Source organism: Poeciliopsis prolifica, unplaced genomic scaffold (genome assembly GCF_027474105.1).
Source record: "Poeciliopsis prolifica strain line A6 unplaced genomic scaffold, Auburn_PproV2 SCAFFOLD037, whole genome shotgun sequence".
NCBI lineage: Eukaryota > Metazoa > Chordata > Actinopteri > Cyprinodontiformes > Poeciliidae > Poeciliopsis > Poeciliopsis prolifica.
The window spans coordinates 5,620,898-5,637,016 of record NW_026562412.1 but is presented as its reverse complement, the minus strand read 5'-3'; the positions used below and the strand labels follow the sequence as shown (position 1 = coordinate 5,637,016).

At 37.6% G+C, this 16,119-nt stretch overlaps 1 protein-coding gene across 1 annotated transcript; it reads right to left on the bottom strand.

Annotated features, from left to right (window-relative positions):
* Positions 1–1,056: 1,056 nt before the first annotated feature.
* LOC129374900 (coiled-coil domain-containing protein 85C-A-like) lies at positions 1,057–15,889 on the bottom strand. Its single transcript, XM_055053604.1, has 5 exons — positions 15,052–15,889; positions 5,809–5,888; positions 4,203–4,295; positions 4,037–4,135; positions 1,057–3,553 (listed from the first exon to the last, which is right to left on the bottom strand). The coding sequence occupies exons 1-5, from the start codon at positions 15,671–15,673 to the stop codon at positions 3,461–3,463; spliced, it is 987 nt and encodes a 328-aa protein (XP_054909579.1). The 5' UTR covers positions 15,674–15,889; the 3' UTR covers positions 1,057–3,460.
* Between the last annotated feature and the right edge of the window lie 230 nt (positions 15,890–16,119).

Below are 16,119 nucleotides of genomic sequence, written 5' to 3'. Positions count from 1 at the left end.
TCGTAAATCTTTATTGTTTTAGCAGTTTACCGGTGATAAGACGAGTGAGATAGAACAAATCTTATGGTGTCTTCATCCTTGACCTTAAGTGTGATCCAAACATGTATCATGACTGTTCATTCACATGTCAAAGTGTGAAAAACAAGTAGAGTGAACTCAACAGTCACATGTTGTAGTTGCAGAAATATTAGGTGTAGCTTCAGTAATTACTTACTCCTTCAGTTCCAAAAGTAAATAACTGGGATGAGAACTTCTCTACGGTAAACTGTATTTACATTTCTGCCGTCTGTAAAGTGATGCTGTGCAATACATACAGTGAGATCATCACAAATTCACCTGTTATTATTTTCACATGACGCAAACAAGCTGAACTGAAAACAGTAAATATGAACTCAGGGATACATGAAATAATGCTGTTCTACCTCTGTATATGGAAGCTCAAATGTGCCACAATTTAAATGGCCTCTTATAAACAAATTTAGTATGTCTGAGTCTTAAAAACATACAGAAAAAAAATCCTATAAGAGGAAATGTTTTTTTTTAAATTGAAAGTACATAGTTTATTGTTTTAATTCTCCCTGGGAAAGATTGTGGCCAAACAACTGCTTTAATTCATCAATTCATTTTGCAGAGTCAGTAAGTGGAATAAAATTTTGCTGTTATTTCATTTTTCCTACTTCTAAATTAATATGGAAGACTACAACTGCCAAAATGAAGATACAAAAATAAATAGTTGATTAATTAAACTACAAAACCAACAATAGCACCACCAACAATAAAGAGATTTTTAACCCATGCATTAAACTAGATTAATTTAATGTCAATACTTGGACTTATTTAATTTCAACATCATTTTGAATTTTTTGCTCCTGTGATCATCAATTTGTTATTTTACCTACTTATGTTATTATTTATTTTTGTAACTATGAATTTCCTGAAATCATTTAGATATTTTTTAGTTTTAGATTTTTAGCAGCAAAGAAAAAATAGTGTAATGTGTAAGGAATATAGATTGAATAAATAGGAAATTGAAATAAACATTTCTTCACACATGGCAATTTAAACAAGCAATAAAGCAGCACACATTTATAAAAAAAAATTTAATATTCATCTAAAAGTATTTTCATTTTCTTAAGCTATTCTCATGAATAACAGGTTTGCTAAAATACATCTGCAGCTACATACACACATACAGAAACCAGCTGTTTCTAATGTTTTTCTTTTCCACCAATCCATACAATAAAATGTGCTCGTCTCGTTTTTTACTTACAAACAAAAGCATTTATTTCAGACCATAAAACCTAATTTAAAGTATTGTGTTTATTTTTAGACAGAAAACTCTGAATCACTGTGGGCAGGTTTAAAATCCAGCTAAACTCCATTTACTTAACAGATATATAAGCTGTAAAATCTACATTAAGGCAGCGTATCTACTCCTGACAGAAAGGGAGCACATAGTACATACTCTTAAACACCAGTGGGATCAAATTAACAACAAACTTTGTGGAAAACTGATCCTCTGTTTCCTCAGTCAGATCAGGCTCAAGGTAAAGCATTTATATCTGAGGTTGCTCAGGAGTTTGGGGAACAAATCAGTGTAAATAATTGGATTATTAGAAAGTGTTTGCACTGATTTTGTTGAGATTTTCCACATCATCCTCTAATTTCAGTTCTGCACAAACAAGCAACAGACAGCAACTTTATTTCAGCTGTAGGCAACTGAAATTTCTAAGAAGAGATTCTTTTAAAAAATTACTTTGAAGCAAAAACATGCTTTCATATTCCTCTGATGTAGATGAATTAAAGGTCCTTGCTATTTAGAGGATATGCATTAGCCAGCCATGTTAAAAGACGTCAAACATTGTGCTAAGATGGAAGGAAAAGCTGCAGCATGGCTGGGACAGTTCATCATGTTTGCCAAAGATGTGATTCTGTTGAGACTTAAAGGTGAACTTCTCCTTCTGGGTGTATTCACTGAAGTAATAATCAATTATTCAACCTAATATCGCCTTTATATCTCAACACTGTCTGTCCATTCTCCTCTGCATGCAACTGAAAAGGTGTACCTAACAAGGTACACAGAGAGTGTGTTGTTTCTGCGTAGGGCTGGGTGATATGGTATGAAAATTAAATCTCCGATTTTTTACCAGATGCAATTTCCAATTTGATTTGATCCCCTTGCTTTCTTTTCGAAAAAAGAAAAAAAGAAATTATAAATTACCAAAAAGTACCCCCCTCCCCTTTTTTTAGTATTAAGGCTAGGCTACCAGAATTTTTGTTTAATTATGAGAATATGCAGTCATAATATTAGCAGGGAAGTTAAAAAAAAATTAGAAAAAAAAGTTTGGGTTAGGTACTTTTATTTTATTACTACTCAATTCCCCTAAAATTGTGACTTAATTCTCGTAATTAAGAATAAAACTAAATCTTAGTCTGGCCCAAATATTGTGTCGTTAACTGTCAAACAAAATGGCGGCGCCAGACGAGCCGACGTCACTATGGCCTGTGGAAACCTAGGGAATGCTGTGGTTCTAAAATTAAAAAAATAAAAAAATTTGAATGCTGTGGTTCTGCGTGACTGCAGAATGGCGCAGAAAACAGGCAGATAAATCACAGCTTTGTCTCTTCATGAATACAATTCTCCAGTCTGTCCTGGTGAAGCTGAAATATGAAGCTTCGGATTTAGAATTTAGCATTCCAACCGGCCAATCAGCGAACAGAAGACGTCGAGAACGATGACGTCGATTTTCTGCGCTGTTTTACAGTTGTAGTCTGTCTGTAGTTTTAGCAGAGGAAGTGAACGGAACCCTTCAGTGCGTGTGGGCCATGTTTCCAGATATTAAGCTAACATTCACAGCCGTCTCGTTCAGCTCGATGCGTTTCTCTTCACAATGGAGGACGGCTGTTTAAAAATAAAAAGCAGGCAACTTCCGATGAGCTTCATTGGGGCGATACTGGCGCATTGCATACGTCACGGCCGACCGTTAGCCATTAGCGATCGTTTCTGAATTGCCGCCGATGGCTCAGGCTCTTTGTGGGAAGCAAAGCGTAGAGAAAGGGGCTGGTTTTTACCAAGTTAGACTGAAATCGGCTCCCTTAGAGGTCCCCTCTGAGTTTATGGGGGGAAATCCAGTTGTAGAGGAGGATGTCGTCGATAGAGATGAAGGGAGACCCAGAACCCAATGAAGGGTCCAAGCGATCTGGAGTCAGTAGGGAGAAGGACGCCTTGGACCGCTTACCTCTGAGATCTCAGGAAAGTGGAAGACTGTGGATGGATCTGAACATATACCGATTTAAAACTGTATTTACACAGTAAATCCACATGGTGGCATCAGCGAGCCGTTTCAGCATCCTGTCCAGGACTGTTGAAACTTTGTGCATTTGTGTAGTTAAAGGTGTGTCCATTTCCCCCGACTGCATCCGTTTGAGGATCATGCTGTGGGTTTGGTGGTGGGTTCTCCTACTGGACCGGATCTTGGAGCTGGTTTCCTGACAGCTGCTGTCGAACAGAGAGCTTGGTGCCTGCAGCGTCGCCCAGCTTTCTCCAAACCACCTGCAAGGCAAGAAATACAGCTGTCAGCGCTTAACAGGAAGAAATTACTCGAGTAAGAGTAGAAAAATATTTGGTAAAAAGTCAACTCAAATATTAACTGATCAAAACAGCAACCATTTAATACACAAACATTATATTATTTGACCAGCCAAATGTATTTTGGTATTTTAAGAATCAAAATGAAAATGATTAATATAAGTAACATGTAATTTCAAATTTATGCAAAACAAAAAAAGAATCTTTTTTTCAATATAAAACGTGAAATTGTATCAAAACTGCAGGTGAGTGTGTGTCTGGTTAAAACAACCTTCAGACGTTTTACTCAAAAGTAGTGATACTTCAAAATAAAATTACTCCTGATAGGAATAAAAATACTCCTAAAAATATAGATTTTTTAAAAAAGTTGCTAAAGTAAATGTAACCCAGTTACAACCCAACTCTGAAAGTATTCAGGAGAAACACTGAATCAAGAATGAAACTCACGTTGCACATCTCTCTGACGATGGCTTTCTCCTTATCGTTGAGGTCTTCATTGTATTCCCTGGAGTTCTGACTGTCCAGCTTCTCATGAACCTCCAGCACCTACACACACTTAGAATCAATTACAGAATAATAAAATATTTCTTACCGCACAGTGTTCAGAGTTTACCTTCATGGCATGGACCACAGCTTCGGGTTTCTGTGCCAGAGGCAGGTAGAACCCTGTGGGGGACAGTTCTCCACTGGGAGTCCGAGGATGGTTCTGACGAGAACAAACATAAAAAAATCTGTCAAAATTCTGACTTTTTCTCAGAATTACGACTTTCTTAGTATTGAAACATTCTAACTTCTTTCCTCCAAATTCTGATGTAATTCTCTGGACTCAGAAATTTTTCTCAGATTGCCGATGTTTTTTTTTTTGTTGTTGTTTTTTTCCGGATTCCGACGTTTCTTTCAGAATTCTGATGTTTTTCCTCAGAATTCCAACTTTTTTGTAGAATTCCGATTTTTTTCTCAGAATTAAGACTTTTGTCTCAGAATTCAGACTTTACTTTTTTCTCAAAATTCTGACAATTTCCAAATCTGAATTATTTAAATTGCTTATGGCAAATCCAGTCATTAAATTCAAATCTACCAAATAAATTTGGGATAGGTTCAGTCCAGGTTCACAAATACTCTTCTGTAGTAACGCCTTTTATAACGTGGTGGTTTGAATCATGTGGCGTAAATTCAGGCAGATCTCATCAAATCGACAAACAGGTCAGGAGGGAGAATGTATGGATCGGTATCTAAACTATTTCCAGCTTTTATAAATTGCGCCATCTAGGAGGCCAAACTAGGTGTGCTATTTCCACAGAAAATCAAGTAAAGCCATGGCTATGCTGGCAAAAAGAAAAACAATCGCAGTCACTCCGTTCAATACTACTGAACGTCATGTCGCTTAATTAAGTGACATAGTTGCAGAGGGTCAATTCTGTAACGATTTAAACAGACGTGTAAAAAACACTACAGCTTCAACCAAAGCCAATATTATATTTCATGGTTTTCATTCATATGCTTCAGGATTTACAGGTAAAAGAAATCAAACTATATAGAGAAAAGGAGGCTGCTGAAGCCGTACGTGACAGGAGAGCTGCAGTGTTTGCATTTACTGGCAGGAGTCAGCTGCTCTGGTTGGGCTCATCAATAGGTCACTGCGTTCTCTAATACAAATCAGACCAAAGCCTGATGTGTTACTCAGTCCCAGACCAAAACTGAGAGCAGCAACACCCAAAAATAAACGTTTTAAGCACAATCATGTTTGTATTAAAAATAAAGAAGAAGAATACCAAGCAAAACAACACTTTATGTTATAGTGGAACTAGGACTATTTCATCAATGGAAAGGAATTATTGACTTAAAATAACTCCTGCATCTTGGTGAAAAGTTACTTTCATGTTAGTTTTGTCTTATTTTTAAAGACATTGGTACTAAAACTACTTGGTAAAAATTTTAGTTTTTGCAGTAGAGATAGAAATACACCGTAAAGAATATAAAGTGGCCTCTTAAAAACCAAACTAGCATTATTGTAAAATCAATAAAAAGTGCTGCATTATTTAAAAAGTAACTGATGCTGATAAATTTGATTTTATGAGTCACGTCTGCAAAGACAACACAAGTCCTGACATGATGTTGCAACTCAGAGTCACTGACACAAAACGCTGTAATTAAAAACTTGTTTAAGGGGCCTGCAGCAAATAAATGTCAAATAAAGTGAATACAAGAATAAAAGTTACCTGCATTGTCAGCAGTTTCTTTTCATCCTCCAGGATCCTCACCTTGTTCTCTAGCTCTCTGATGTAGCACTCTGATATATCTACAAAAAACCCACATAAATACTACATTAGTTAATGTTTCAGTGACAGTTTGGTGTAAATTCCTAAAGAAACATTCTAATTTTAATAACTCATCCTTGTGATTGAGAAAATTACTGTAGAAGCAATAAGCAATCTCAGTTTTAAAAAGATATTGACAAAAAACCCCAATTGAATCTAATTTTTAAGCTTATAAATCAGATTTTTTTTTTATATTCTCATGTGCGTTTTTTAGACATACTAACCCACGCAAATTAATTTGCACCTGCAGCTGAGAACACATTCTTGATTTTTTTTTTTCAAAACGGATTCCAGTTAAGTCGACTAATCTGGTCGCGAAATCCCAGTATTTAGCGAGACCCAACCCCAGCGTTTGAACGCACGTGCTGATTTCAAAGCACGTTTCCGTTAACGGGGAGGAATTTCTGGCACAAAAGGTCCACTGACAGGGAATGAAACCTGTTCTGTCATAAACTTTCACCTGCAATAAAAGCCGTAGCTGTTGTAAATGTGAACAGGTTTTAATTTTTATTTCAGTGAACAGTGGAATCCAAGCAGATGTTTTTGATTTCGTTTGATGCTGTTGCTGCAGGGCACAGCTCTCTACAGGTGACTGGCATGCTGTTCGCTGATACACCTCACAGATACTTTCATGTCAAGCATAATTACAATTTAAGATATTCCAGGATGAGTTTCTGCAGGTTTGACCTGAGAGGTTAAATCAAGAGATTAAAAATGAGGCTGATTACTCACCTAATTTGACTGAAAATACTGATGAAAAAGAACTTTAAATTATCACATGTAATACACAGTTTTGATAAAAACATACATTTAGAGAAGAAACCTATTGTGTTCTTGTAAAACCTTAGAGAACATTAACATTATTTTCAGGATTTTTGATTTAAAGACATGTTTGCATTCACTCCTGAAGGCCCCATTACACTGAGTCAAGAGATTAAAAATGGCAACATTTCCAGGATCTTCAGGGACCATTAAGGATCTAATGGTCTCCTCAGAGTTTCCTGAGTATTTCCTGACTGGGAACAAGGTCAGTGGACCTTTTTTATTCAATCATCCAAATTATTTATACCCCGATTCACACTTTGTCAAGCTACAACCACATATCAACACAAAGTAGGGCATAATTGTGAAAAGGGAATAAAAAAATGCATGGTTTTTAAACTTTATATAAAAAACCCTGAAAAGTGTGGGATGAATTTGTATCTAACCGATTGTTTACATTTAAACTCCTAAACAGAATCTATTGTGACCAATTGCCTGATCAAAACCCACCAGAGAAACTTTAGCGAGACTTGCTAATTCTCCATCTAATCTGACTGAACTTCAGCTGAATGGATGAAAATGTATATCTGTAGATGTACACAGCTGGCAAATTCATATCTCTAAAGCATATGTTACCAATCAAATTAATGCAGTTTTTATCTGTTATATCAATCAGTCCCTCCAGTTTCTTGACAATTCACACAAAATGAACAAATCCCCACACTTTTTTGCACAACCGGCTCTTTAAGAGGCTTTATGATCTTAATTTGGCCCAAGATGAAAATGAGTTAAGACACCTCTGCAGTAAGAATAACTATCTTTAAGGAGTTTGATTCACTTTTCAGATTTTTATTAGTTAACCAAATAAAAACATATTTACTTTGTGTTGGTCTTGCACACAAGACTAATTACAGTTTGCAGTTGTAGCAAGAAGAAATGTTTAGTTTTTACACCCGGAAGCTTTCTGGGGGTAAAACGCTTCTTACATCAAAGCGTTTCTTTTTCCCATGTGTACATTATTTTGATGCCACTTTACAAGGAATTGAAAATGTCAACCTTGGTTTTAACCACAGTCTGTTCTGACTAAAACTTTATCCAGAAATAACTTTAAGCTGTTCTGAATAAAAACATGTGGCAGATTTATTGGGGGAAAAACACAACATGGTTCCACACCCACTTTGCGTCACTTGATGCCACAGTTTGAAATTCTTGCCGTGTAAACAGACTTCCATAAATCTATTTTCATCTGGCATGACAGCAGGGAAATACAGTGAGGCGCTCGCTGCAACAAAACGCTCACAGCGTTCCTCTGGTGAGGTTTCAATTAACTCCTACAAGCAGAACCACTTCAGGTCCAATGAGCAGACATGGCTGTTCGTTGGGTTGTTGATTTGTGTCCAGAAAAGTAACGTCCTGGCAGAAGTAGTGAAAGTCACCGCTGCAGATAAGCTGCTGACCTCACACACACCAGAGCAGATTGTGCTGACAAAATAAAACAGAGGGCATCCTTTAATTACAGACGGTCAGCACAGATCAGTTAACCTTCCTTCCTGTCTTAGTGCCAGTGAGTCTCCACATGAAGACACTAACATGGCGGACATTGAAATACCAATGAGAGACCATTTTCACTCAGGTTTAATTAAATCTCTGGGTGCTTTCAGATGAGTCCTAACAGGTTTTATACATCAAGTCTTGGATAAAGTATCCAACTTATAGTAGATTCTCTTTCTGCATTAGGAAGGAAAACATGTTAATGTTTCCAATTGGTTTGGAAAACATATTAAGCTGGAAACTAACTGAGGTCAGAGCTACATATTTAAAGCACAAAAACTTAGTGATGGAAATCTACAGGGTACTTTATTAGAGCCACTAGTTTTCAAACCATAAGTACTTTTTAAATGTACTCATGTCCAGTATTTTACTGTTGTTGGTTATGAAGCAGTTGATTTTGTGTACTTTGGTATGTTCACGATCTTAAAGCAAACATTAGAATATGCAGTTTCTGCATTTTTAATTAGACTTTTAGTTTCAGTGCAACAGGTTTGTGTGATCCAATGTAGAGTAAATTGGTCTAAAGCAACTGTCCGGTTCAGTCAGTGTGTCTTCCTCTGGTTAAAGTAGCATTAAACTTTCTCTGATCACTTTTAAATTGTGTTGGCTAACATAGGTACTATTTAAACACTTCTAGAACAAAATCTAAAATACTTAAACTTACCAAAGCTGGACATTATTCTTCACTGAACAGATGTTTTTTTCGAAGCATTTGTGATCAAGAATATACTTACAAATATTTGAATGCTTATTTTTTTGCTCTTAGAGTCAAACCTGGACTGAACTTTTGATTTGTTATTCTTCACTCTTTATTCAACTTCATAAACACAAAGTGGGACATTCAAGTTTTATTTAAAAAGTCTTGGGAACCGTTTATTGTGCATCATCTTGCCTCGTGAACTGTGTACATCGTTTTACGACCAACGTTTTAGTAGATAAAAAACAACCAAGCAGCAAAAGAATGAAGTCCTTGTGAGAGTCTGAGTTTCAGACAAGTCATGAGGTCTCTTTCTAAAGAAACCCATGCGATTAAAAAAACATAAAACTCAACAGTGCTTGAAAATAAGAGCAATATTCAGTGGAAAAAGATTATTGGTGTAAAGGAAGGATTAGCTGGAGATTAAAAGCTGAAAGAGTGGAGTAGCCCCACAGCCTGCAAACATGTTTGAACTGGTTAAACTGGCACCAGTTTACTTCGAACACTGCATCTATTGAGGTACCGATACCCAATTGGAACGTTTAAATTTTTCCAATATAAAGATTGTTGCAGAAGAACTTCTTGAGATGAAATTCAACCGATTTAGTTCTTGAGATTGTCAAAACCAATCGGAGATCAATTAAAAGGAGAAATGGTTTATTTAGAAATCTGTCAATGCTTGTTAGAGAATATCTTAAAGTGAATAATGTTCTTTTGGAACTGCTTCCTCTCTTAAATATAAACAAAAATTTAGCAAGGAAGAGGGAAGTAGGTCAGTTATGCTAGCTTGACTATGACAACCATAACCTGTAGATGTGCTGCAGAATTTGGGATGTTGTGGTTCAGTTGAGAAATAAGAACAGACAACCAACATACCAAGAGTTGGTGCTTAAATGACCTAATAAAATAAATCACCACTGTGTTCAGACGATCACTTATTAATAATCGCAAACTAAACATCAACCCTGAAAACATAAAACTGTATCGTACTGAATGTTTTGCTTTTTGTCTGAGAAATGTTTGCATGTTTTTTGGAGGAGCTTGCATTGAATCCTGATACAGTAGTGGAGCTGTTGTCAGTCAGTTGCTTTGGTAATGGGTCTGTATGTACAGTAAGTATACGAGTGGCTTTGAGTTGTTCTTTAATGGTTTTTCTGTGTTATTTTCCCTTTACTGCATTACATTAATAGTATTTACATATTCAGGTTTCATTTCTCTAACAGAATTATTCTTCTTTGGCAGCGCAGCTACAGATGGCAGGTAAAAGAAAAGTCTTTCTGGCCTCCAGCATTGTGAGAATGTGAAATTTAGGATGTCAACAACATGCGATGTTTCTATACAAATCGACGCGACTTGAAAATCCCTCGAATGTTTGCGTTTACAGACGATACAGTTATCTCTTACAACAAATTAAAAGGTTGTTTTACTTGAACTCTTTCCAGGAACTCCTCTGAGTTTGCAGAATTTCCACCATGAGATATTTCTTTAGCCATTCTCAAGCTGCACTCCTTCACCCTGACCTCAGACAACCCCCCATAAAACCCAGTTTAACCACTGTTCATGTGCATTTCTGGTCCTGTTAGTTCACCACTCCGCATCTGAACTGATAAAACAGACGTCAGCTGAGGTGGGGCCCCCATAAAATCTGAGGCTCGACCTCTGACCCCGGCCGTCCCACAGAGGATGGGACAGAGAGGATTGGGAAGGGGGGGGAGTTTATGGGAAGCTCTGCACAGCCACTCTTTGAAGAGCAACACCCCCCTCCATTGTCTGCCACATAATGCAGAGACAGATGGCGCAGGGAGCACAAATGTGTCAGGAATGAGGCCAACTGGGAAAAATACCACCACATCACTGGGAAAGAAAGAAGCACTGGTTCAGAGATGTAGCTGCTTTTACAGCAGGACTAATGATAAAGGATTAATAGGTCTGCAGTGATTTTAAGGATTTATATTCTCAGCTTCGTCTCTAACGTTTGTCTTAAAGGAAGGAAAGAGAATAAAATGACTTTATCTGGGTTGTATTAGTTTAGAATGAGGATGAAAGTTATACTGGGTTGCAAAAAATATTTTTGGAAGTTGTGCTTTTTTTTTTTTTTAACTGAATTAGGACGAAACTCAAACTGAGAAAAAGTTTGATACTCATGTTGCTTGATGTTGACCTGATGGAGCAAAACCAATGTGCGTCAAAATTACCCTGAAACATTTGACAAACCCCAGACAGTGTTTTGGCTGTTGACCAATGTTATCGATTAATGAGTTAAAGCACATCTTTTTTTATTTTTTATAAATGTTTATATTCCATTTTTGGGATCAGCTGTGTTAAATACTGACTGAATAGAAAGAAAATAGCCCTTTTCACACATCATTAAACAGGTCCAAACCGCTTAAGGACGACCAACAGCGCCCTCTGCCTGATGGAGGCCAAACTACATAAGGGAATTGCAAAGGCAAAAGAAGGTTTAAATGAACGATATTAATCAGTTGAATTAAACTCATTTTAATCTTATAGACTATTAATTGCCATCTGTAGCTTAGCATCCAGCACACATGTAAGGAACTTGTCTTGTGACTGGCTTTTTCTAGATAACTTGACTGAGAGATCAACTAGTTATGAGATATTTGTGATTAAACCAAATAAAATTCAACCAAACTGAATTGTAATAAATTCAACTAAATTAGATTAAATTGAAAATAAATAAGCTGAACTGAATCAAATTGAAATGGTCTAAACTAAAATAAACTGGACTCAAAGTTCAGATGATTCTTCACATTTCCATATTATTTCAATCCTCCTGCGCTATCAGAACAAAATGGAAATATTCCCCAACAGCAGAGCCTGTAAATATTTGACTGCTGGAACTATTGAAGATTAATCGCCTTTAAATAAAATCCGTCACATTCCTGCTGGTGCTGTAAGAAACTGAGGCTGAAAGCAGAGAAAAACTCGACCTCAGCACAAACACGCCCTGAAAGTCCCACACAAAAAACGCTGCATGTGCACAATGCAAACTCGCACAATGATTTATCTGTTCTGCTCATATTCATCGATGTTAATTGCTCATTTGCCCCGTTTAACCACCTCGCCGGTCTCATCCCAGCAGGTGGATTTTCCCCAGCCATGCTGGATAAAACAATGCCTCTTTATCACTTCAACATCAGGGTTGTTTCCCACAAAGCTTCTGGGATCTGTGCGCTCAGGAATGTGGGAAATTATCACTAAGTAGCTTTTCCTCAACAAATCCCTGTAAGGCCTGACAGTTTTTCAAAACACAAATTACTTTGTTTTTTGTGTGTGTGTTTCAGAGATGATCTAAATTGGCAGTATTGGGGAATATTTACATAAAACACAGAGCTTCTTAGATTGCAAAACCGCAGGTTCTGAATCTACTCTTATTTATTTTCTGATACATAATTCTGAATATTGTTTCACATTTAATTCTGCAGAATTAAGAGTATAAAAATTAACACTGGGGCAAAGTCAGATTTATTTACCCACGTTCTTACTGAAAAATCAGAAAAAGTGACAGAATGTGCATCATTATAGCTCAAAAACTGGGATTTGCTGTTGATCTGGTGAGATCTGCACCGCAGCTAAAGCTAAGAAAAGCAGAGAAAGAGGGTGTGGCTTCTATGCTAATGCTAAAACACAGTAGAAATAGTAGGGATGTAGTATGTATCAAGTGAGCTAACGCTAAAGCTAAAACACACCGGAAATGGATGAGACCAAAACACTGAAATTAGTAATTATACCAAAATTCACACAAGATTTCAAGGAAACCAAGTTAGTTTCTCTTTGTCAAACATTTGCGAGTCATTTGTTTGCATCAAGAAAGCTGGTCAAAATTGGCCCAACAAATAATGTTTTCATGTGTAACCAACTCCTTTACTTGCCATGTGAAGTAAAAAGTGAAATATAATTCAGGGGAAATCAGTCCTAGAGAAACGGACTCATTGAAAACTGACAAAAATAGTCAAGTGTGATCAATTAAATAAAATCTCTGAATGGACTGGATGTAAAAGTAGGCGGGTCAATCAGAACCCATACAAGACATAGTCTGGTCAGGATCAGTTTTTCACTCTAAGCTCTTCAGTAGACAAACTCTGAGATCTGCTATTAAGAAAACTCCTGACTTGCATCTCGACGGCGACTGATCCTCCATCTGTGCTCTGTCTCATAGTGTCACAGCTAAGGTGCTAAATCCTCATTAGACCTGTTGAAGTCATCACGACGGGACCATCTGTGCCGACCGGGCTCGACACAGAAACCATCTGTGTGTGAGGCCAAAAATATACTTCTGAAGTTGGACTCACGTTACCTGCTCTTTATTCAGGATCGTTACTGAAAAGTTCATTTATTTCAGTGACTGTTTACCTTTTGTTCATTACGATTATCTTTCTTGGAGACGATGCTTCGTTGAACCGGTTTGAATACAGGCTTTACAAAACATGTTAATTACATTTTTTGAACAAAATCAGAGGTTTTACACTGGTAAAACCAGCTGACCAAACATTCTGGAGCGCCACTTCAGTTGCTAGGGAACGGCCTGGCTCAGCCGGGGTTGCTAGGTAACGACACAATTCCATTTTCTGACTTAACAATCCTGAGGTTTTTGAAACGGCTCATTTTTTAGACACCAAAAACCTGCTTGGTGTTTTTTTTTTAATACAAAAATGTGCCTCAACGGAAAAGTTTAATTCCTAAAATATTTGAATTTGAAATGAGTCTAGTTTTTGATATTATCCTCATTTATTCATAATAGATGCACAATATTAGGAATATGCAATCCTATTGGTGATTGTTACAGTAACAATATGGGTTACCACAAATAAACCAAAATTAGAAACATTAATATATTTGCTTTGGGTTCATAGCAAAAAATAACTGTTCTCAGTGATAAACATACTGTTATGATAACTATAAATTTACACTATGTTGTGCTTTTAACCAGCGTGTTATAAACTGTTATCTGTATTCAACATTTAAATTCTCTTCAACATGAGCTGAACTTTGAATTCTCCTTTTCCAGATTAATGCGACTCCCAAATGTTACGGGCCAATAAACCGGAATAAGTTCAGGGTTTAAAGCTGCACAGGAAAAATAAGTCGAACGGAAATAAGAAAAATCACTTCAGTGAATTTTTCTGCAACATCTATTTTTTTAAAAACTGAGTTAACAGGAAGCAAATTGAGATTTTTACCTAATTGGCTATTATAGCTGAGTGGTTTTATAATCTAGCATTTGCTTAAAATGGAGGACTGCTTTGTTCACACATACAGTATTGTATTTACTTTTATTTTGTTTGGTTTACTTTCACCTCCATTCAACATACTGTGAATATGATCTGAGAAGAATACAGTATATTATTAATTATTAGTATTATTATTACACTTTAAAAACTTTTTGTTTGATCATTTCTACCTGAATCAGTTGAATTTCCACTTTGCTTGATAATAAAGACAGTTTCTGTCCCACTATTTTCTATTCTGTTCTCATTACTCTCATCAGAAATGAAAGCCATGTTGAGCATGGTCTGTTTCATGGACATTTTTATATTTGTATTCTTATCTGAGATAGGTAGAGTGCCTAAATATTGTACTAAAGTGAGTGTAGCACACCTTCAACATATTTTAATCAAGTAAAAGTAAAAAAGTATTTGGTAAAAAGTACAGAGTGACTAATCAAAACTTAAAATGACATCATAAGGACTCAAATATAAAGTCACGTGTAAACAAAATGCGAATAATTAATATAAATAACATAATGACAAAAAATAAGGAAAAATAGACATTTTTCAAAATCAGTTTCTTACAAAATAAAACTTTATTAAATTTAACCAAAAACTGAATTTTTGGATATGTTTGTCCTTCATTTGGTATAGTTATTCACTCAAATACAGATACTTAGTAATAAAATTACCCTGCAGTAAAAAAGTACAAAAGTAATTTTTTTCCAAAACGTTACTCAAGTGAAAGTAACTTACTAATTATTATCTGTACTTTTAGTTTATCTTACTTAGTTTGCACACTTTTTCCTTCCGCTGAACTTTCGTGGATATGCTCCACTCTGTAAACCAGAACCAGATTCTTCGATATTTTTTACTTTCGATATATTTTGATTCGATAGAACTCACCGGTGCCTCCATGAGCGGACAGATCGTCCACGGAGCGCCGCAGAGGGCCCGCCTTCCCCCCGCAGCCCTTCAGGTAGGCGGTCTGGTGGTCCGGACTCCCCCCGCTGCTCCCGTCGCCTCCGTCCCGGGGCGGCACCGGTCCGCTCAGGCTGGACTGGCTGTCGATGGAGCTCCGGGACCCGGCTCCGCTCCTCTCCTCGTCCAGCATGAGGACGATCTCCTTGAGCTCGGCGTTCTCCGCCCACAGAGCCTCCTGCCCGGCCTCCAGCTCGGTCAGCTTCTGCTGGTACAGCCCCAGCTCCCGCCACAGCACGCCGGCCGTGTAGCGGCCGAAGCGCTGCCACTCCCGGGACACCTTCCGGTCCTTCTGCCGGTCATCGTCCAGGAAGCAGCAGAGCTCCCGCAACTCCTGGTTGTCCTCCTGCAGCTTCTGGTTCACCTCCTTCAGGCTCCGGATCTCCTGCAGGTGGACCTGCAGGCTGCGGTTCACGTCCTTCATCAGCTTCCCGTGCTCCAGCATCACCTCCGTGCTGCGGTTCTGCAGAGCCCGCAGCGTCCGGATCAGGTCCTCCTTCCCGAACCTCTGCAGGTCCTGGTCGGAGAGCCGGATCAGGTCCTCCATGTCCGAACCGGTGCGTGGAAACGTGCAAGCAGTCCTCCAACAGGTCTGGAACAGCTAAGTTATGATAGAACCCATCCTGCGGAAGGAACAGAACCAGAACCGGCAGGGGGAAAACACAACCAGCGGATTCAGAGAGTTCCCAACATCCCAGATCAGAATTTGTTGCTCCTGAAGCAGCAGAGACACTGAGAGAGAGAGAGTGGGGCTGCCACTTAAAACACGCAGGAAAAACAGAAACACTCTGCAATGAGAAACAGCGCCGTCTACAGGCCACGGAGGGCAACTACAGGGCAGATCGGAGGGCAGCGTCACAATAAAAAGATGTAAAAATTACCACTAAAAAAAAAAATCACATCCTGAGATTAATCTCAGAAACCTTCTAGAAAGAAAACCTAGAAATTTATAATCTTAAGTTAAAAATTTGCTGAAAAAAAAACCCTCAAAAA

Coding starts and splice junctions, on each gene's coding strand:
- LOC129374900 (XM_055053604.1), bottom strand. CDS start 15,673: ATGGAGGACCTGATCCGGCTCTCCGACCAGGACCTGCAGAGGTTCGGG. Junction 5,889..15,051: donor GTCCGCTCATGGAGGCACCG/GTGAGTTCTATC, acceptor GGTTTTTTGTAG/ATATATCAGAGTGCTACATC. Junction 4,136..4,202: donor CTGTGGTCCATGCCATGAAG/GTAAACTCTGAA, acceptor AAGTGTGTGTAG/GTGCTGGAGGTTCATGAGAA.